Source organism: Manihot esculenta, chromosome 17, assembly GCF_001659605.2.
Source record: "Manihot esculenta cultivar AM560-2 chromosome 17, M.esculenta_v8, whole genome shotgun sequence".
NCBI lineage: Eukaryota > Viridiplantae > Streptophyta > Magnoliopsida > Malpighiales > Euphorbiaceae > Manihot > Manihot esculenta.
Genome location: NC_035177.2, coordinates 24,294,744 through 24,317,796, shown reverse-complemented (window position 1 = coordinate 24,317,796; position 23,053 = coordinate 24,294,744). Strand labels below are relative to the sequence as shown.

General features: G+C 35.9%; 2 protein-coding genes across 3 annotated transcripts; both read right to left on the bottom strand.

Moving 5' to 3' along the window:
- Nucleotides 1-2,827: 2,827 nt before the first annotated feature.
- LOC110604485 (serine/threonine/tyrosine-protein kinase HT1) lies at nucleotides 2,828-7,499 on the bottom strand. 2 transcript variants are annotated; one of them, XM_021742664.2, is made up of 4 exons: nucleotides 6,889-7,499; nucleotides 5,445-6,608; nucleotides 4,732-5,187; nucleotides 2,828-3,494 (listed from the first exon to the last, which is right to left on the bottom strand). In XM_021742664.2, the coding sequence occupies exons 2-4, from the start codon at nucleotides 6,207-6,209 to the stop codon at nucleotides 3,222-3,224; spliced, it is 1,494 nt and encodes a 497-aa protein (XP_021598356.1). In that variant the 5' UTR covers nucleotides 6,210-6,608; nucleotides 6,889-7,499; the 3' UTR covers nucleotides 2,828-3,221. The 2 variants fall into 2 exon arrangements, with proteins under 2 accessions (XP_021598356.1, XP_043808197.1); XM_043952262.1 differs by lacking the exon at nucleotides 6,889-7,499 and having other exon boundaries at nucleotides 5,445-6,867.
- Nucleotides 7,500-8,925: 1,426 nt separating this feature from the next.
- LOC110604791 lies at nucleotides 8,926-10,216 on the bottom strand. Its single transcript, XM_021743099.2, has 3 exons — nucleotides 9,881-10,216; nucleotides 9,568-9,793; nucleotides 8,926-9,475 (listed from the first exon to the last, which is right to left on the bottom strand). Exons 1-3 carry the CDS (start codon nucleotides 10,190-10,192, stop codon nucleotides 9,048-9,050), a joined length of 966 nt encoding a protein of 321 aa, XP_021598791.1. The 5' UTR covers nucleotides 10,193-10,216; the 3' UTR covers nucleotides 8,926-9,047.
- Nucleotides 10,217-23,053: the final 12,837 nt, after the last annotated feature.

Genomic DNA, 23,053 nt, shown 5'->3' with positions numbered 1-23,053 from the left:
TTAAATTTAAAAATATTAAAAATAAAGTGTTAAAAATATAAAATTAATTAAAAAATTTAACGAATCAAATTAAATTAAATCAAATTAATTTAATTTAATTAGTTTCTATTTAAAATTGAATCTCTTTGATTTTCACAAATTCAAATTTTAATTTTTTAATATTAATTTAATTTTAAATTAAACTTATAGAATATTTAATCTAGCAATAATCCACTTAGACTAAAAATATATTTCGTTATTCTAATCAATATTTTTGAAGGAATTGAAGAGATTAAATAATTAATTAAAATAATGGGAGAATTAATAATCCACGTTACTATGTGCCCTAATTCAAAACCCAAGCTATGCAACTTCGAACAGATACGCTTAATTTATTATTACTAGCATTTATTGCATTAGATCCCAAAATTATCCTTGGACTTTGTTTTTCATAGTAAATATCTTAATATAAATATTTTTTTTTCCTTTTTTTTTGAACCTATCTTAAATTAATTTTTTTTTCAAAATAGTAACGCATTGCTTACATATCTAATCATCCTTATTTAATATGAAGTAAAAAACAAAATTTACTACTTTCAATAATAAATTAATAATGGTAGTCGCATGTTAATCGCTGTCTTAATTTATAGTAAGTATATTTAAAATAAATATGAGAGATTTCAGATTTTATTTTTTTTATTTTTTATTTTTATTTAAAAATAATAATAATAATAATAATAATAATAATAAATTAATAATGAAATAATATAAATACAGTGTATTAAAAAAGATAATATAAAATTTATTATTTTTAATTATGTCAATTATATTTTTTTAATTTATGTGAAAAAATAAATAGATACATTCTTCGGAAGGGAGAGAATATATTTTTTATAATGAGTTTTTTAATTTTTTTTAAGGATTTAATTTTTTTAATAAATAAAAAAATTAATTACACTGGGTTGAAGATATTGCGATTTTAATTCCAACCATAAGCTCAAAGACTAGTGGAGTTGGTTCTTAACCCAATCCTTATTGGACTTTTGTTCAATTGATTTACTCTCCATCTTCCAATGGGAATGAGCATATTATTTCATTTTTCAATTTTCTTATAAACAAATTCTTTAAATTGTGATTTCGCGCCACTTAAAATCACGGCAAACCATGATTTATTTTATTATTTTTTAATTATTAATATATTATAATAAAATATTTATATTATATTAATTTAAAAATATTATTTATATTATACTTTTATAATAATAAATATTTTTTATTATTAATATTTAATATATTAATATTTAATATATTTTATTATTAATATTTAAATTAAAAATATTATAAGCCCTATATAATTTCAGTATTATAAAATTAATATTATTTTATAATTATACACGATATCATAAAATTAATATTATTCTATAATTAGATATGACTGTACAATAACAATCTAATAAAATTAATAAAATATTTTATAAAAAAATTTATAATTAAAAATATAATATAAATAAAATTATTAAATTAATAATATATTTATATTATATTTATTTTAAATATTATTTATATTATATTTTTATAATAATAAATATTTTTTATAATTTTAATATATTAATATTTAATAAATTTTATTATTAATATTTAAATAAAAAATTACTAAAATTATATAATTTTAAAATTATAAAATTAATATTATATTAATATTAGATATATAAAAATAATTTAATCATATCATATTATTTTTTATTGCATAATAAATTAATTAAATTTATTATTTTTAATAAATTATAAATAATCATGTTATCACTATAACATTTAATTACAATATAATTTTATTTTATAATACTATTTATTTTATTTTATAATTCTAAATAACCATTCAATAAAATAAATTTAATTTTTATAATTTTAAATATTTATATTAATTAATTTATTATAATATATTAATAATTAAAAAATATATAAAAAATTATGATCTGATAACTTAATGCCTAATAAACACGCGTCAAATACATTTTTCTGCAGCCACCTGTACTCCGACCTCAAATTCACAAATATTTTTTTTTAATCCTAATTCACAAATTTAAAATCTGCCACCCAGAAAAAGCTCAAAAATTGCTAACAAATAATTTTCCATTTGTAATTACTACAAGATTTGGGATGAACCATAAATTGCTAACAAATCACGATAATTAAAGTTGTAAACATAATTCCAGAGCCTTCACAATTTCGCATGAAGAATCTTTAAGACGCCAACTCTTTTTTCCCTAACAAGAAATCCCAACCAAGACTAGACGTGGGCTTATTTCCCTTAAATTGCCCCAACAAGAAGAAGTCAATATTTAGGTGGCAGGTTTCATTGCACCCTCCAGAGATAATGTTGATAAATTCTTTTTATTTAATTAATTGATGATTACAGATGTTGGTTCATTGCAATGAACTTGCCATGAAGGTTGCAGAATGAAAATTAAAGCAGGAGTCTGCTCTACAAGTGTAGGGTTTACCAGAAGCAATGACTGTTTGGGATATTTTTGCCAGTGGAAATATGTCTGTGTCACAAGAAATATAATAGCCTAATAGCGCACACACACATGGACCTCAAATTGACTATTCACTCACCCTCTTCCCATTTAATGAAAAAGCTAAAACAGTTGGGAAAAAGATTTGACAGATGAGAGAATGAACAGAGGCATCACTTTCCCTACTTCCTTTTTCTGTGGATTCTTGCAACCATAATTCCATACATCCAACCAACCCAGAAACACAAAAAACAACTAAGAATTCATTGCCACAAGCTTCTGCAGATGTTCACAAATTAACTATGCATTCTACCTATTTGAACTAATGCTTCCAAGATTAAGAATATAATAATTTACCATACTCAACCACAAATGTAACATAAAAATACTATAAACATGGTTAATGGAAAAGGGCAAAGACAAAACAGTTTATCTTGGGGAAAAAATCCACCCAAGGAGATGTTCTTCAACTATATAGCCTTCTAAAACAACATTATTTTCCATCTCAAATGATTACAACTTTCAGATCACCCTAAAACGTGATAATTTGTTGTGTATATGTAAATTTGTGAAATATACTTCACCTCAATGGATCCTACCAATCTATTAATTCTCTCTCAGAGGAAAGTAGTATTGAAGAGAAGTACAAATAGAGAGGTTTCAAAAACAAACCTTTCTAATTACAAGTGACCCAGTGCACTACAAAAGCTGGGTCATAAGGGAGATTCATGTGAATTTAGGTTTAGGTATGGGGGAGTTACTAGGATGCACAGGACCGAGCTTTTGAATCCAATGAAGAAGGCCTTTTTTATGATCTTGGTAAGTTGGGTTTTTTACTAAATTCAGGGTTCCATCACAAGCAAGCGAGGACTCAAATTGCTCTAATACTTTCACGATCTGCCAAAACTCAGGCCTCTTCTCAGGATGCAAAGACCAGCATTGCTCAATTAAAGCTCTCATGGCATGAGGGCAGTCCTTAGGGATAACAGGTCTCAAGTTCTGCAATGAGATAACAGATTTTCCAGTGTTAGAACTAAGCTTTTATTTTTATTGAACAATGTGAAAGATATAGAAAGAAAAATAAATGAAAACTAAAAAATGTTAACAATGATAATTTCATGTTAATAATGATAAATTCATACTTCATTACCATTCTCATAATCATCCCCAAAGTTACTCTGCCAGCAAGAAATTAGGATTTGCTACTCAATATGTTAACATACACTTCTTAGATGCAAAAAATAATCACTCTCATTTAGACCAACAATTACATAAACAATGATCAATTCTTGCTGTATGAACCTTAGCATAACTGATCTTGTCAAAACAAATTCTCTAATACTAACGTAATGAAAAATGGATTTTTTTTTATCAAATTAGATTTCAATGGCTATACTTTGCTCCAGAAGAAGAAACATCCATGTTTAATAAAAGTCCATTTCAAAATTCAAATTTTCTAATTGTTACTGTAATGAAAAATGGATATTCTTCATCAAATTAGATTTCACCGGCTATAATAAAGATCCTAAGAAGAAAGATCCTTGTTTCATTTAGTCCATTTCATGTGTTCCTTTATCTCACAACAAAAGAATTGTGTAAATACTACCGAATTCCCAATAGCCTTCATACATTGTCAATCTTGACTAATATGCCAGCATTTCATAAAAGTACATTTTCTCAAGAAAATGTCTCTGAAAATTCAGTGTCATGCAATCTTTTTTAAGAAAAAGTCTAAGATGCAGCAAACTATGATTATAAAGTCCACTTGCATATTTGGTTAAGGACTGCACATTTACTGTGAATGACATAATGGGCATGATAACACTATGTTACAGGAATTTCTACCACTCACTGTCTTTCGTCCACCTCCCCCTCTGCCCTTATGGTCCCTATCCCTAACCATTTTCCCTGGACCCTGGGGCACTGAACCAATATATAGATGTGAAAAGGTTATGAAGTTCAATCGGAGTGGAGACTGCTTTCGCATTAAGAGTTCATGGGGACAATTTTTCATGAAGGGTTCATAATACAATTAACTTAATGCCTACAGTTCTTAGCACAAAATCAACTCAACAAAGCTGTAATTCAATGTAGTTGGGATACTGCTCCCACAAACAAGGTGTAGACCCTAGTCACTTATGGATGAGAAAACAGAGATTTGAGATGAGTTGAAATGCACCCGACTACAATTACAAAATACAAACAAAAATATTAACTTCAGGAGAAAAATATATACCTTATGCACTACTGCAAAAGCAGCTTGTATGGGATTCATATCCTCATAGGGAATTGTTCCAGCCACCATCTCCCATAAAATGAGCCCAAAACTATATACATCAACTTTTCTTCCATAGGATTTCTTTTTTATCATCTCAGGTGCCATCCATCTGTAAGTTCCTGGATCGTCAGCCAATGAATCACAGTATGCCTCCTCACAAGCTATGCCAAAATCAGCAACCTTTAGATGAAACTCTTGATTGATAAGAACATTTTCAGGTTTCAGATCTCGATGAATGACACCTTGAGAGTGGATATATTCCATTCCACGAGCAATGTCCAGAGCAAATGCAATTAGCCTCGGTAAGGTGAGAGACTTATGCTCAAGCTTGCGCAAGTATGCCCTCAACGAACCTTCAGATAAATATTCTGTTATGACACAGTACACTGGTGGATTTTTGCACGCTGCTACAAACTGCATTAGCAGATCAAAGAATGTTTAAAAAAAAAGAGAGAGAAAGGAGTCATGAAGCAGCCTCAAACTTATTACACTCGTTTCGATCATAATTGATATTTCGAAAAAACTGTTAGCCAATTAGGTAAGCAATCATCAACTTGCAACAAAACATCATTCCACATCATGAGATTTCTATAAGCAGAAGAAAGAGAAGCAAGAGCATACTTAACAGATAACATACGCAATAGAACAATAAAAAAGAATGAGCTTATCACCTTTATAACATTCGGATGGTGAAGCCGACTTAAAAGGTTGACTTCTCTGTTGTATTGATTCTTTAATCTAGCAGCTAACGTTCCATTTTCGTCATCATCTGGTGCCCTGATAATTTTAACTGCAACAGGCTCATCTTTGTATACACCGTGGTAAAGCCTACTATGTGCCCCATGAGCAAATCTAAGCCCAAGAAAAAGCTTGGACATATCCACACTTGATTCATCAGCAGCTTCCACAGCATTAACCCTTCCTCCACCATGGTCAAAATATTTTGTCCAAGCAGAGTCCTTCTTGACCTTCCATTTTTCATGACCCTTCATTGAAGCCAACTGCCGAATTGGGTTTGTGTTGAAAGCACGACTGGAAGTATTGGTCTCTGGAGACTCCTTATGAAAAGACTTCCCCATGACTCCCTTGTCTTGATCATTCCAGCGAGGTTGTGGAGTTGAGAATCTCTTCCTATCAGACCTGGCTTCCTTAAAAGTATCAGAAAGGGCTGTTTCAGGGAGAGGAGATAAAGATCTCTGCTTGTTGGTGAGGGGATTTGTCTGAATCTGAGAATCAACAGGAACTGATGATCTCTGATTGGGGAAGGAAACACACCTCTGATAAGAAGATGACATTCCAGGCCTTGATTTCAAGAAGGAATTTCTCTCCGGCTGTATGGCTAAAGGAAAAGAGGCCAGTCGTGAAGAATCTAAATGAAGACAAACTGTGTGCGAAAAATTTGTTCTCCTTATCCAGGAACTATTTTGTTCCTCCATTTGTTTCCCCTTGATGCTTCTTTATCCCAGCAATTCAATACTTGAAACCCTAGAACAAATTGCTATATTAAAAAAAAAAACAGAACTCCTCAGCCAACCTTTATTATCTTCTTGTTCTTCCTCAGATGAATAGAAGAAGATAGCTTGAATTCAATAAAGCACCTTCCAAACCTGTAAATATCTCCCATCCCATTAAAGCTCCAAAGATTCAAACTTTTGAATCCACCAGAATCCAGAAACCATTCAAACTTCAATCTTGTTTCCTATAACCAAAATCCCATGAATCCTACCACAGCCCATAAATGAAAAGTATCCTCTCGGAGGATCAAAATGACGATCACTACCACCAAACCAAACCGTTGGTCTGCTACAAAGTCAAATGGCACCTTCCATGTAAGCCTGCAAAATCACACATAGGTACCCCTAATAAACAAATATGACTAAAAAGTTATTCCAAATTAAAAAAAAGCAAGTGCTTCTGTCAGGAAATAAAGAAACATCAATGGCTACATCCCCCACATTAAAGACCTTGAAAGAAAACCAATCATTTTAGGTCAAAACAATCATTTACCCAATATAAAAGTTACAAAATCAAATCAGAATTACACAAAACCAGCAGAAAATGAAGAGTTGGGAATAAAAATAAATCAAAGAATAAAAAGGAGAGGTTGGTGCTTACCATTAGGAAGGCACATAGCTATCAAGCGGCAGTGACGTTATTCTCCTTGAAAAATCCATGCGTTTTAAAGGTTTCCTTTCTTTTTGTGGAGATAGAAAATTCCCATAGATGGAATATCGAAATGCTAAATCGGAAACTATAGCACAGCATAATAAACAATATACGTATTTTATACAGCGAAGAGACGAGACGTCGTAGATTCCAGTGGACCCGATACTTTAGGTCAAGGGTCCCACTAAGAAAAAGCCAACAAAAACCTTTACTTTTCTTAAATTTTGTCCCCCTTAAAATTAAATTTTAAATTAAAAAATAATAATAAAGAAGGAATCCATCCATCATCCAACCATCCCGGTCCAAGTGTCGTTTTCGGAGAGAATTAAATTACTAAAATAAATTAAAACGCTACGGTTGGATGGTACGGTTCGCACGGATTCGATTTTATGCTGTCTGGTGGGGTGGAGCCGGTGACGGTGGGCAGCTTGTTTATGGTACGCCGTTACGGGCGCTGACGCGTGCAGTGTGATCTGGAAGGATTACGTGTATGGTGAGATTTGGAGATTTCTTTTAGCTGGAATTTGAAGTACATGTTTTGGCTTGGAATCTTTCTAGTCCCATCTTGAATTGATCGTGCCAAGATCTGAAATCTATATTAAATAAAGCAATTTTAAAAATTTAAGGAGAAAATATTTTAATTCGTTAAAAAGAAATATAAAACAAAATTAAATATATATATATAATGAAGAGATTTAAAAATATATATTAAATAACTCAAAATAATTTTAATATGATAAAATGAATACCAAAACATTAATGATATTCACAAAAATAAATGAATATATGGTATGGCCCTGTAGGCCACATCTCATGAAGTCCAATCTCTGGCATATGATCCTTTCCAATGAGTAATTGGGCTTTTAGGGCCCATTGGTTTTATAAGAAATTGTGTTATACCAAAAAAAAAAGAGATTGTGTTGATGTGGATAAATTAGATTGAGGATATTTCGAATTATAAATGCGGATTAAAAAATATTATTTAATTTTTAAATATTATTGAAATTAGGGGTGAGCATTTGATTCCTTAAATTTTAAAATAAAATAAAGAAATTAAAAATTAAAATTTTAATATTTGTGAAAACTAAATTGAATTGATTTTAAGTAAAAATCGATTAAAATTAAATTGATCTTATTTAGTTCGAATTGATTCAATTTGATCGGTTATATTTTTTAATTAATTTTTTTTATTTTTTTAATATTTTAAAATTTTATTAAAATATTTTAATTTTAATTATGGTTTAATCTCTGTATTATTAAAAATAATAAGTTTTAATTGATTCGGTTCGATTTTATTAATTTTTTTTATAAAAATGAACCAGATTGAAATAGTTGAAATTTTTTAAAATAAAAATTGAATTAAACGAAAAAAAAAATCAATTCGATTCGAATTAATTCAATTCTGTTAATTTTTTTAGCTTAAACTGAATTCTACGTACTCTGATTAGAATGGATTATATTTGATGAAATTTGAAAATTTTTAATATGAATATTTACATGCTAAACATATTAAAGAGTGTTTAAACGTTGTTAATTACCACTTGTTAAATATTATTAGAGTATTTATTAGTTTTAACAATGTAATTGAAATATTATTTTCTGTTATTTGACAAAAATAACCTTGATAATAATTAAGTTTTACGCTCATCTTTCCGATTTTGATTGTTGAACAAAGGAAAATAAATTATTTAATTTCTGTGATAAAATTTATTAATCAGTTATTTTATTTTAAAAAACACATTAAAATATTTTTAATATTTTAAAAAATTTAAATGGTTAATTTTAATCATTAAATATTAAAAAAATTATTAATATTTTACGTATAATGTTAAAAATTATACATAATTTATAAAACAAATATAACATAACATCAACTATAACTATTAATCGTATGTAATAGCTAAATCATAGATGCTTGGAAAAATTTTTCTAATTAAAAATTTTCTTTAATTACTGAATTTAATAATTAAAGAAGCTGAGATGGGATTATCTTAATTTGTAGTCATATTTAATTATTTTATTCGATTCATGATCCTAATTATATCAAAAGTGTACTAAGAATCAAATTTGAATTTTAATAAAAGAAGAAAAAAAAATTCACAATGTGATCACACAACCGCGACTGCTGTGCAATGCAAATTAGGCAACATCTCCAGCAAATCCACCGTTAGCATAGACGCCGTAGGCTTGGGCTGCCGGTCGGAACGTCGTCCCGTTGAAAAGGCAGGCATGACTGTGGTCCTCTCACATGTGGCCAGCCACTTTGCTTGCATGTATCTTTGTTTTCTCCATGGCCCTAAGTGCATTTTCTTTTCTTTCATGCACTTCTTAGCCGCCGAGCACAAGATCTTTATTACTGTGTTTAATCTTTCACTTTTTCCGACGAATACCTCCGGTAATCGTCGGACTAATCTATTGTATTCTTCGCTTGCTTTCGCCATCTCGAACTCAGCTCGGAAAGTTGTTTCAATTATCACCCTCACTTCTCCTTTTCTTGAATTTGAATTATCCATTACATCCAAAAATGTGTGTTCTCCTGCAAAATATAAAGATAGTTAATTAATATTGAATCATTGTTTACAGTATTGTGAGATTTCGAGTTTGAATCAGTTAGATTTTTTATTTTACCAGATGGAATGTCTGAGGAACTTCTCCACTTAGACTTGCAAATGGCACTATTGTAGCCGGCATTTTGGAGGCGGCCGGAGATTTCTGTCATCAAACAATTCCGGCAGCCACCTACCATTAGTCTTCCACAACCACAGATTGTTCCTGCCATCTGAATTTCCTTTATGGCTTCTTTGGTAACATTTCTAATCCTTGATTCCAAGGAGCTAGTCCTGCATAAGGTAGCCTAAAAACAGATGTGAAAAAAATAAAATAATAAGCCTACGCCCATGCATTGATTGATTAAAAAGATTCATTAGAATTAAGTAGTTACTTGTAGAAGCTGGTTTTGTTTCTCCCAGAAGTGTTTTTCCTCTTCAGCACTGCCATTCTCTGATCTATCTTCATCTTCTTCATCTAATGCTTCAGTTTGGCGACACTCTTCGTTACTAGGACTTGCCTGCAATGGCTCTTCACTATCCTCGAGAAACCCAAAGACCATATCGGAGAAAGTCGCCGACGGTCGGTCATGAAACGGAAGCTCACGACCATCGCCGGCGAAATTCTGTGGAGAAAACGGTATTCTAATTCTTGAAATAGGCATGATTTGCTTTTGTCTGAATACTCGAAAGGTGTTGATCGACATGGATGGTGGAAAGAAACCTCCTGTTTTATATATGGTGAAGACCAATATTACCCGACGTGGACCAACGGGTCGCCGCGCACATGTGGGGTTTTCTGTTGCTTACGTTGCATTTTATAATTGGGAGTTGCTAATCAGACAGCGAGGATCCACGTCAGTCAGCTTCAATAATTTCGATCTGGACATCTAGCGACCAATCTGGATATACTCGAATATTCATCTACATCTTCGGTTAAAATTCTTAACATCAATTAAAAATTAATATGTAAATTATACGATGTTGTGGATAATATTTTTTTAATTTTAAATTGAATTAATATATATATATATTTAAATATGTATAAGAATTTTTCTTCAATTTAAGAGTTTTGTCTTTTTATTAAAAAAAATCCTAAGTGAATAATTCGAATTAATGATTGTCTGGACATTTTACATAATAAAATTATAAATATGAAAAATTAAATATAAATGAAGTGGAATAGTGAATTGATGACTATCATATTAAGATGCCTGGGTTTGAGGCGGTCTAAACAAAAAGAATCGGGTCTGAGCTCAGTGAGGACTCAATACGTGAATCTAAGTCCTATATTGATTTAGGGCCTTTTCAGGTAAGCTGGATTGGACCTGAACTTGCCTTTGAAATCCTAATCCCAAATACTCGTTAGCTTTTATGGAAAAGCAAACCCCGAGATATTCGGAATCGTATCCAAGTGGCAGCAGATAAAATTAAATACATGTCTGACAAAAGAAAAGGATACAATATGTCTGTAAGTATTGCCATCATAAATATGGCAGAGAGGTACGGTGTACAGGATGGTGGTTATACGCTCCAAAAAAGATAAAAAAAAGATGGAGAATAAAAGGATATGAGAGAGAAAATAGAAAACAAACTTACCAAAATATACTCTGAGTCTATATCTATTCTCGTATCTTAGACATTAATAGGCATCATTTGTGGGGAATGAAAGAGATCTTATCGTCATCGGAATTCTCATTCCTACTCACCCACTGAGATCCATATGAAAAATCCCACTGAAAACCATATAGGAATCACCCAGAACGACCTGAGCTCGACTAAAAAAAGTCCACTGTTCTCATTTTCTAGCCCAACAACACCAATAAACCCGTCACCCATATTACTAAACCCCTCACCAAGCTCGACCAGGACCGTACCTCAAACTTCTTTGTCTAACCAAGAACATCAAAACATGGCCTTTCAGCTATAAAATTATGCCCACTGGTTAAGCCAGATGTTACAACAAAAAGGGCTCAATACCCCCATTGAGTATGTCACCCATGACAGAAGGGCTCAACCCAAGCGATCTTTTTGCAATCCTAATTTGGTCAACACAAAACATACTGCTTAATTGCTTAATTGCTTAATTCAAATCTACACACAAAAAAATCAGTCAAGAGTTAATTGTTTAGTTGTTTATTTTATTAATTAAGCTTATGTCGAATTGATTATTCATTATTGTTGTTACTTGTTAGGTGAATCATGAAATCACAAAATGATCAGATACTCCCAAACAGTACTAGTGATTTCAATCAAACTAGTATTGACACTTCAATAGAAACAACCACATCATCAAAAGCAAAGAGAAAACCAGTAAGGTCAAGATCTGTAGTTTGGGATCACTTCACAAAATTCATCAATGATGAAGGTGAATTAAAAGGCAAGTCTAATGATTGTAAAAGGAATTTTATTGTGATCCAAAAAGAAATGAAACCACTGCACTTATGAATCACCTTAATTCATGTAAAAAGCACTCACATTACATTGAGACTAGACAAGCACAATTATCATTGAAAAAAAATGTAAGTTATAATAATGTGGATAATTTAGGCACTCTTGCTACTTGGAAGTATGATGAAAATGCAATTAGGAAGGCTCTTGTCCATATGATAATCATTGATGAATTGCCTTTTAGATTTGTAGAAGGAGAAGGTTTTAGAAGATTCATGAGAGCAATTTGTCCAAAGTTTAGGATTCCCTCTTGTTGGACAATTTCACGTGATTATTATCATTTATTTGTTGAGGAGAGATCAAAATTGAAGTCTTTTTTTAAGAAAAATTATCAAAGAATGAGTCTTACTACAGATACATGGACATCATTGCAATGCATTAATTACATGTGTATAACTGCTCACTTTATTGATAATGATTGGAAGTTGCATAAGAAAATCATTAATTTTTGTCGCATTTCAAGTCATAAAGGTGAATCAGTAAGTAGGGCAATTGAGACTTGTTTGCTAGAGTGGGGGTTAGATAAAGTATTCACTGTTATAGTTGATAATGCTAGTTCTAATGATGTAGCCATATCTTATTTGAAAAAGAAGCTTGCTAATTAGGGTATTAGTGTTGCTAACTCTACTTACTTGCACATGAGATGTATGGCACATATCATCAATTTAGTTGTTTAGGATGGCTTAAATGATGTGGATAATTTAGTGATGAAAGTAAGGGATAGAGTCAGATATATTATGAGTTCTCCAGTTAGGTTGAAGAGGTTTAAGGAGTGTGTGCTTCATGAAAAAATTGAAAACAAAATTTTATTGTGTTTATATGTGCCAACTAGATGGAATTTAACTTACTTGATATTGAATATGACTAAAAAATATGAAAGGGCATTTGAGAGGTATGAGTCACAATATTCCGTGTTTAAGATTGATATGGGAGAGAATGACATACCTGACTATTATGATTGGACACAAATTAGAAACATGACAGATATGTTGGCTTATTTTTATGAGCTCACTTTGCATATCTCAGGCTCTAGGTATGTCACATTAAACCTATTTTCAATGAGGTCAATGACTTAGCCTTTATTTTAAACCAATAGATTAATAGTAATGATCTTAAGATGAAATCTACGAGGGAAAGAATGAGGGTTAAATTTGACAAGTATTGGGGAGATGTGGATAAAATAAATGAACATATCTATTTTGCTGTTGTACTTGATCCTCGTGACAAATTTGAGTTTATAGAGTATTCTTTCTCCCAAATATATGGTAAAGAGAATGGTGTAGAGCTATTCAATAAGGTCAAGAGTTCTTTAGTTGATTTGTTTAATGAATACAAAAAAATGTATCAACCTAATGTTGAGCAATTCAATTATAGTAGTTCACAACAATTAAGTGAGAGTTGCACTACTACCGGTTCAATAAACCCTAAACCTAAATTCTTTTTGAAGCATCACTACAAGAAGTAGAAGTTGGAGGAATCTGGTGGGTTTGACTCAAAAACTGAGTTGAAAGTATATCTAAGTGAGGCAATTCAAGAGGAAAAAGAAGATTTTGATGTCCTAAAATGGTGAAAAATGAATTATGAAAGGTTTCATATTCTAGGAAAAATGGCTAGAGATATATTAACAATTCTAGTTTCCACAGTTGTCTCAGAGAGTGCATTCAATATTTGTAATACCCGGCTAGACTCCGGTATCGGAATTCCTACCGTCCGGTGGAATCTCGGATGTCGGAGATCTCTAGAAGGGTAGAATCATGTTTTATGAAATATTTTCATGTTTTTAATGGTTTTGAGTATGAAATTGAATGAGTTTTTACAAGAAAAGTCTTTGGAGGAAAACCCAGGTTCGACCGCCGAAAGCCAAGTTCGGCCGCTGAACATGCATGCGTTTTGGAGGCACGTTAGGCCCCCGAAAGCATGAGTTAGGGAAGTTCAGGTTCGGCCGCCGAAAGTCAAGTTCGGCCGCCGAACATTGCATGGATGCGGAGGCACATTCGGCCCCCGAACGTGGCCTGACCAGCCACCTATAAAAGGGGCACTTAGCCGAAATGGGCGAGCTTTCTCCCACTTTCGGTCACAGCAAGCTTCCGACCTTCCCTTTGCAATTTTTGTGTTCTTCCTCCAAATCTCTTTCATTTTTCTTGAGTTTTAAACTCATATTTGCAAGTTTTAAGCTTTTAAACCAAGTTTTGGAGCTTTGGGAACTCAGGAGCTCATTTTCGTGGATCTCCAAGTTTAGGTCGTCTCCCTCTCGATCTTCAAGAGGTAAGAGTCGATCTTAAGCTCCTTATGTGTTTTAAATAAGTTTTATGCAAGATCTATGGGTAGAAATGCATGTTAGGTTATATGTTGAGTTTATGGGTTTTATTGATGATTTGAACAATGTAGCTTGATTGTGTGTGATTGAAGTGTTGTAGATGGGGTATATGTATGTTTGAGGCCCCTAGGAACTTGTATGCATGCTTTGGTTGAAAAATATGCATGTTTGGAAGGTTTGGAGGCGAAATGTGCTAAGGGAGCCAAGTTTCTGCCCTTTGGCAGAAACCAGGTTCGGCAGCCGAAGGTACTTTCGGCCGCCGAACATGGCTGGGGAGGCAGGCCTTTCGGCTGCCGAAGTTGCCCCCGAAAAGAGACTTTCGTCTCTGTCTGGGACTTTCGGCCGCCGAAGGTGCCGCCGAACCTGCCTGAGTTTCGTCTCTGTCCAGGACTTTCGGCCGCCGAAGGTGCCGCCGAAAGTGCCCTGTTCAACCATTTCATGCATATCTCTATGTGATATTTTCAGGATGTTTTAGGGGGTTTTTGGGGAGTATATTAGAGTTGTAATTACGTATGTTTGGTCCCTCATTTGAGTCCACCTGTGTAGGTTCGGACCCGAGGAACCGGGGACCCCAGCAGTGAGTTCAGCTGCTTTGGTGTTGTCAGAGTCAGCCAGAGGTGAGTGGAACTAAACTTAATCTTTTAAATTAAATGTTTTATCATGTTTCATGCATCATGATTATGCAATAGGATGATTACATTAGTTTCACGAATATGTCGCATTGCACCTATTGTTGTTGATGTGGGTGAATGTTGGATGACCCAATTAGTCCAAGACAGGAAGACCAGGACCCCATGCTACGGCCTGGCACAGAGTAAGAAAGACCAGGCCCCAGTCTATAGGCCTGGCACAGAGTAAAACACGGTTATGGGACTCGAAGACCAGGAGCCCAGAGGAGGCCCTGGAAAATGGTAAGTAATGTATGTATGACAGGAAGACCAGGACCCCATGCTACGGCCTGGCACAGAGTTAACTTGGACTATTTGGTGACAAGTTCACCCAACCCTTGTGTGAATTGTTTGTGTTATGATGCATTCCATTTGAGCATAGTGTTAATGTATTTTACTAGCTCTACTCACTGGGCTTTTAGCTCACCCCTCTCCCTTTTCCCCCAGGCTTTCAGGTACAGGATATAGTGCGGGAGTCCGGATAGAGTAAAGAAGGCATGTTTATGTAATAGCTAGCAATGGACATGATCAAATTGTAATGTAAAAGTACAGTATAGTTATGTAATGAGTTTTATGGATGTTAGTATGTGCTTGACCCTAGATTGTTGTATCCCTTTTATACATGATCTTAGAGATTTTGTTGATGTTTATGTAAACCAACTCAACAGATGTATGTTACCCATTGAGGGCACAGATGAGATCCCACAGAGGGATCAAAGTTATGTTAATGTTATGCACAGGTTGAGTTTGGTTGATGTTCAAAGGAAAGAAAAGTTTTAATTTTTATGCATGTTGTTGATCATGTATGGGATTATACAGGTTTACAAGTTTTATGTCAAGCTTGCTACGGGTCCCGGCGGCCTTAAGTCGACCCGGATCCTAGCGCCGGTAGCGGTCCGATTTTCGGGTCGTTACAATATTGGTGGAAGAGTGCTAGATTCTTTAAGAGTTCCCTGACTCCTAAAATTGTTAAGGGCTTAATTTCTTTACAAGATTGGATTCGCCCATCAAATGTTCAAGTAAATGTTGAGGAAGATCTAGAGGAACTTGAAAGCCTTGAAGAGGGTATGTTATATATATTTTTATGTTTGTTTTAATTTCAATATTTTCATATGTATATATATTGATTTTTTTATCTTGTTATTATTTGTAGGATAACCACTTGTTGGAATCTGATGGAACATAATTTCACTACATATTTCATATTGTTCTTAGCATTAAATTGAGTATTTTTCTAACTAATTTTGTATGTTTTTGTGATATTTCACAGAAAAGCAAAAGAAAAGAGAATTTGATAAGAATGTGTTAAAAAGTGTTGAAATTGACTTGAACAATAATTTGAACAAACCTACCAGATGATCGTGCTTCACAAAACTAAGAATTGCGCAGATTCTCGAGCTGAGTTGACCATATTCCAGTTGATAGATTGGAGCAATGGTTTGCCTAAACCATTGGACAAATCAACAGTCAACAGTAGAGGCAGACCTAACAGTGATCGAGAAAATAATTCAAACTTGAAATAAAAGATCAGATCTCCTCATTCAAAACTACGGTATCTCACACGATTTTTCCCCTCAAGCACGACTTAAATCCTCGTTAAATCAGGGAGTTCTCTCCTGAATGAAAACATATTAAAGAATGATTCCTCAATTGAAGCAACAACTTCCTATTTTTAATAAGATTCTACCAGGGTTCAACACTTATTTAATCCTATTTTTCTGGACAGCCGCATCATCTTCTATCATCTCTCCACCAATCGATTTTCTTCTCTTCTCTTTTGTGTTTTCTTTCAAAGTCATGAGTAGTAAAACTCTTTATTTCTAGTTCGTGTTAGGTTGAAATTTCAGTTTATCCATGAATTGTGAGATTTAAACATAATTGTTCATATTTTATTTTTCTAATATTTATGCAATTTCAATTCTTAATATTATTATTGCTTTATTATTTGATCAATAGAACTCATTGTTTATATTTTCAAAATGATATATTGTTAGTTTGGATACTTGAAATCCGTAATTGCTTGAATTATCCAATAACAAGTAACAATTAGTGTAACCCACTAAAAAATTGTATGATCTAACTTGAACTCACCACGCGGTTTGATTTATTAGTTAGAATTGGATGTCTATGATTTTTAAGACGGTTGATAAATTAAAATCGCAAAAATATTTTTTGGGCGATTTGCTAACTAGAGTTAATTAGCGAAAGTTTTCTAATTAATTTAAATCACAAAGATATTCTTTGGGTGATTTGTTAACCAGAGTTAATTAGCGAAAATTTGCTAATTAATTTAAATCTAAGGAGAGATTAGTTATGAGGAGCGTCTTCCATAACTATAACTAATTTATTGGAATGAATAAAAATATTTTTATTTCTTTGATCAATTCTCAAAACTGAAATGGATCATAATCTTTAACTAGAATTTAATTGCATTGATTTTACTCTCTTTTAGTTATCGCTTTGTTTTGATTTTTATTTTAACTCATCATTAAAACCCTTTTTATTTTCTGTAATACCCGGCTAGACTCCGGTATCGGAATTCCTACCGTCCGGTGGAATCTCGGATGTCGGAAGCCTCTAGTAGGGTAGAAACATGTTTTCATAAAATGTTTTAGAGTATTTCATGGTTTTAAGTATGAAAATTTAATGAGTTTTTGCATGAAAAATCTTTGGAGAAAAACCCAGGTTCGGCCGCCGAAAGTCAAGTTCGGCCGCCGAACGTGCATGTGTTTTGGAGGCACGTTAGGCCCCCGAAAGCATGAGTGAGGGAAGTCCAGGTTCGGCCACCGAAATTCAAGTTCGGCCGCCGAACATGGCATGCATGCGAAGGCACATTCGGCCCCCGAACGTGGCCTGGCCAGCCACCTATAAAAGGGTCCCTTAGGTCCGCACGGGCGAGCTTTTTCTCCCCCGTTGTCGGCCAAGGTGAGTCTCCGCCACCCCTCCCTCGATCTTGAGTGTTTTCCTTAGATCTTCCATGATTTTCACGGGTTTTAACTTCTGTTTTGAAGATCTGTGAGTAAAGAGCAAGTTTTGGGTACTTGGAGGTTCAAAGAGCTCAATCTCTCCATCTCCAAGCTAGGATCGCCTTTCCTCTCGTTTCTTCAAGAGGTAAGCTCGGATCCACCCTTGTTATGTATTTTAAACAAGCATTAAGTTGTTTTATGGGTAGAGATGCATGTTTAGGCTTGTTGATGAGTTTATGGGTTTTGATGTTTTGATGAACAATGTATGTTGATTGTGTGTGTTTGAAGTGTTGTAGTTGGGGTATATGATTGTTTGAGACCCCTAGGAACTTGTATGCATATTTTAGTTGAGCTATATGCATGATTGGAGGTCTTGGGAGGCAAGAGGCTCATGTGAGCCAAGTTTCTGCCCTTTTGGGAGAAACCAGGTTCGGCAGCCGAAGGAACTTTCGGCCGCCGAACCCCCTTGTGGAGGCAGCATTCGGCTGCCGAAGCTTGCCCCCGAAAGAGGACTTTCGGATCTGTCTGGGACTTTCGGCCGCCGAAGGTGCCGCCGAAAGTGCCTGACTTTCGGCTCTGGAGGGACTTTCGGCCGCCGAACCTGCCGCCGAAAGTGCCCTGTCCAGCCATTTCTTGCATGTTTTTATGTGATGTTTTCATGATGTTTTAGGGGGTTTTTGGGGAGTATGTTAGAGTTATGTTTATGTATGTTTGGTCCCTCATTGGAGTCCACCTGTGTAGGTTCGGACCCGAGGAACCGAGGACCCCAGCAGTGAGCCAGCTGCTACAGAGTTTGTCAGAGCTAGCCAGAGGTGAGTGGAATAAACCTTAAAGTTTTAAAATAAATGAAATATGAATTTTGAGCATGATCCATGCATCATGAATGCCATGAGATATAGTAGGTTGTTGCATTAGTATTCACGAATATGTTGCATTGCATTTATGATGATGATGTGGATTGGTTATTGGATGATCCTTTAGTCCTCATATGATATGATGATGTTATGGCATGATATGGTATGGAAGTCCAGGTTGTACCCATTCTACGTCCCTGGCACGATGTAAGAGAAAGTCCAGGTTGTACCCATTCTACGTCCCTGGCACATTGGTATGTTATGATATGTTATGTTAAGAGAAAGACCGGTTGTACCCATTCTACGTCCCGGCACAGTTGGACTATGTAGAGGACTATAGGTGACAATACCATCCGAGATGTGATTTGTTGTGATGTGTTGCATTACATAATGGCATGAAATTTTAATATATGATTTCACTATTCTGCTCACTGGGCTTTGTAGCTCACCCCTCTCCCCTAACCCCAGATGTGCAGGTACAGGGTAGACCAGGAGGTTAGCCAGAGTTTTGAAGTATGTCTATGTAATAGTTAGATTGTGGACATGACAATTGTACTATGATGTAATGTAAGAAATTTCAGTATGTTATGTAATGAGGTATATAGAGGTTATAGACGTGCTTGACCCTATGAGTATTGTAATCCCTTGTTGATGCATGATCTTAGATATTTGATGATACAGATGTTAGCCAACTCAACACATGTATATCGCCCATTGGGGCATTGATGAGATCCCACAGAGGGGTCAAGTTTATGATTATGTTTTAGTGCATGCACAGGTTGAGTTTGGTGTCTGAGAAAGGAAACAAAAGTTTTAATGTTTATGTATGATTGTTGATCATGTATGGGATTATACAGGTTTACAGGTTATATGTCAGGCTTGCTACGGGTCCCGGCGGCCTTAAGCCGATCTGGATCCTAGCGCCGGTAGCGGTCTGATTTTCGGGTCGTTACAGAATGGTATCAGAGCCCTAGGTTCATATGGTCGGACCTAGAGTGTCGGGCTCATAGATGTCATAGAAGGTCAAGCACAATAGGAAGATCATGTCCACTAGGATAGGATGTTGAGTCCTGTCTGGTATGATGATGTGAAATGCCATGATTATATACATGTGCATTGATGCTATGATATGAATGATGTATATGTGATGAGGGTTCATGTGTGCCCACATGAATCATATGATGCTAATGTTTGTATGATGTGTACTATTTTTCAGAAAACAGGATGAGAGGAACTCGTCGATCTGCACGATTGACTGGAGTGCCACTTGAGGATGAGGGCACGAGCGCCCGTCCTCCTACATTGCCTAGGGCAATGTAACAGCCCGAAAACCGATACCCCTTTGTAACGGCCCGAACCGCCACCGGCGCTAGGATCCAGATCGGCTTAAGGCCGCCGGGACCCGTAGCAAGCCAAACATACCTCCTATCACCTGGTCAAATCCCATACATGATCAAAACTTTAACATGAAAACTGAAACATATGATGTAAATACCGAGCTTGACCTGTATGCAACATAACTGAAAACATAAAAGGATCCCCTACTAGAGCCCTCATCAAAACTCTAGCTGGGTCAACATAACATACATCAAGCTGGGATTACATCCAAGGAACTAGAACCTAACCTGTGCATGCATCAAACCACAAACATAAGACCTCCTGCAGGGCCCTCATCAATTTCCATAGCGTGGTACACAACACATGCCACAAGTTCAGTTCAACACAACTCAACATCTCGTATAACACACATCATGTATTAAACAGGGACTAACCAAGTCTTAGGGCCAAGCACAGCACTAAACCATAAACATAACTCCACTTAACTTTACATTACATTCTCTTACCAATCAATATAATACATGTCCACACTAAAAGTACTAAGCTAATACTGTTACAAAAGCAAAACCTCTGCTCTTGAGACTTCCCGGTCAACCTCAAACCTGCAACACTGGGGTTAGGGGAGAGGGGTGAGCTAAAAAGCCCAGTGAGTAAAAACAAAGAAAACAGTTCATTAATTACATGCTCTCATGAAATGCGTCATATCACAAAGAAATCACATAACTGTCTCTGGTCCGTCTCGGGGCTCATGCAGCTAAATATTCCCCACGGAGTGTTTTTGAGAGTTCCTTTCTTTGCTAGCATCCTTTACTCTCAAGGATCAGACATGACCTCAAAAATCCCTCTGTCGGTGCCCGGCTCCCCCAAAGGAGCTCACACAGGACTTTCACATACATGACAGGGTGCCTAGTCCACAGAGAGCTCACAAGGACTTTCCTATATGTACTTGTCCGGCTCTCAAAAGACTCACCCAAGACTCAATGACAGATATGGGCTATTGAAGTCGCCTTGGTCCGAACCTCCTGAATCAACATCAAATAATGCAATGCGTCACATTCGTGAAACTAGTGCAATCATCCTATTACATATAATCATGATGCATGAGCATGCTTTAGGCATTCGATTTCGTACATAAAAGATTAGGTTTAGTTCTACTCACCTCCTGGCAGACGCTGACTGACTCTGCAACTGCTAGCACTACTGGCCTCCTTGGTCCCTCGGGTCCGATCCTACACAGGTGGACTCGAATGAGGTGCCAAACATACTCTAAACAACTCATAAACAACTGCCCAAAAACCCCCTAAAACATCATAGAAACAGGCATAGGAAACACCCAAGAAACGGCTGGACAGGGCACTTTCGGCGGCACCTTCGGCGGCCGAAAGCCCCTTCTAGAGACGAAACTCGGGTAGGTTCGGCGGCAGGTTCGGCGGCCGAAACCCCAGGACAGAAACGAAACTCAGCCTTCGGGGGCACGTTCGGCAGCCGAAAGACTGCCTCCCATGCAGGTTCAGCGGCCGAAACTCCTTTCGGCGGCCGAACCTGGTCCCCTCTGGACGACAGGTCCGATTCTGCCAAGCCAAAAACCAAGCTCAATACACCCAAATCCTTACATACTCTCTCCCAAACATGCATACTCACTCCCACATGCATCAACTAGCTTAAACCTTCAACAATACATCATAAAAGCCTACATATAACATACATTGGCACAAAACCCACATAATCCTTAAACATGCATTTCTACCCAAACTCAAACATCAAACTCTATAAAACTTACTTAAAACTTCATTAAACATAAGGGAAACAAGGATCTACACTAACCTCTTGGAGATCGAGGGTTGGTGTGACCCGAACCTTGGAGATGTGGAGAAAACTAGCTCCGGGGTCTCCAAGCTCCAAATCCTTGATCCAAGCTTAAAACTCTTCAAAACCAAGAATGAAACTCATAAAAACCATAGAAGATTGAAGGAAAACGTGAAATCGACCAAGGGAGGACATGAACACACCTGGGCACGAGAATGGGGAGAAACTCGCCCATTTTCGGTCTGAGAGCCTTTTATAGGCGACCGGCTGAGCCACATTCGGCGGCCAAACCAGCACCCTAAAGTCCCCCATGTTCGGCGGCCGAACTTGAGGTTCGGCAGCCGAACCTAGTTTCTGCCCAACTAAACTTTCGGAAGCCAAAAGTCCATCCGAAACCATCTCATGTTCGGCGGCCGAACATCACCTTCGGCGGCCGAACCTGGGTTCTTCCTCCTTGGCCTTTTCTCTTCAAAACTCAATTTTCTTTCAATTAAAACCCTTAAAATCATTTGAAAATATTTTTAGAAAACACATTTTACCCCTCTAGAAGCCTCTGGCATCTTCAGAACTCCCGATTCCAACGGTGATTCCGCCGGAAGGTAGGGATTCAGATGCCGGAATCTAGCCGGGTATTACAGGCAATGTCTTGTAGAGCCAACAGAGATAGAGTGTCAAGGGACCCTAGAAGGTCTTTTGATGCTAGCAGAAGGGGGACAAATAGAGGAGGAAGTTATTCAGATGTGAGGGAGGTTATGGAAGAGGATCAGAGGAGGGATGGAAACCTGGATGTGAGCATGGAGGAAGAAGGGACAGGGGAATCTCAGGGAGGCGTTCAGGCCTCGGGGTATGGTTTTCCACCCCATTATCCACCCTTCCCACAGGGTTCAGGGTATCCGATGGGAGGTACATCGGATTACTCCAGCTTTAACCCCTACCCTACCTACATGCCTTATCCACCTTTCTATCCACCTTACACACAGTATCCAGCTTATCCACCCTCACCCTTCTATCCAAACCCGGCAAACCCCACCTCGGGGAATGCTGCACCCCCACCTCCACCACCTACAGAACCAGCAGCCCCAGTTACTCAACCTCCTAGACCTAGCTCAGCTGATGGGAGCAAGGTAAAGATGACAGATTACCTCAAGCTAGATGCTCCCAAATACAA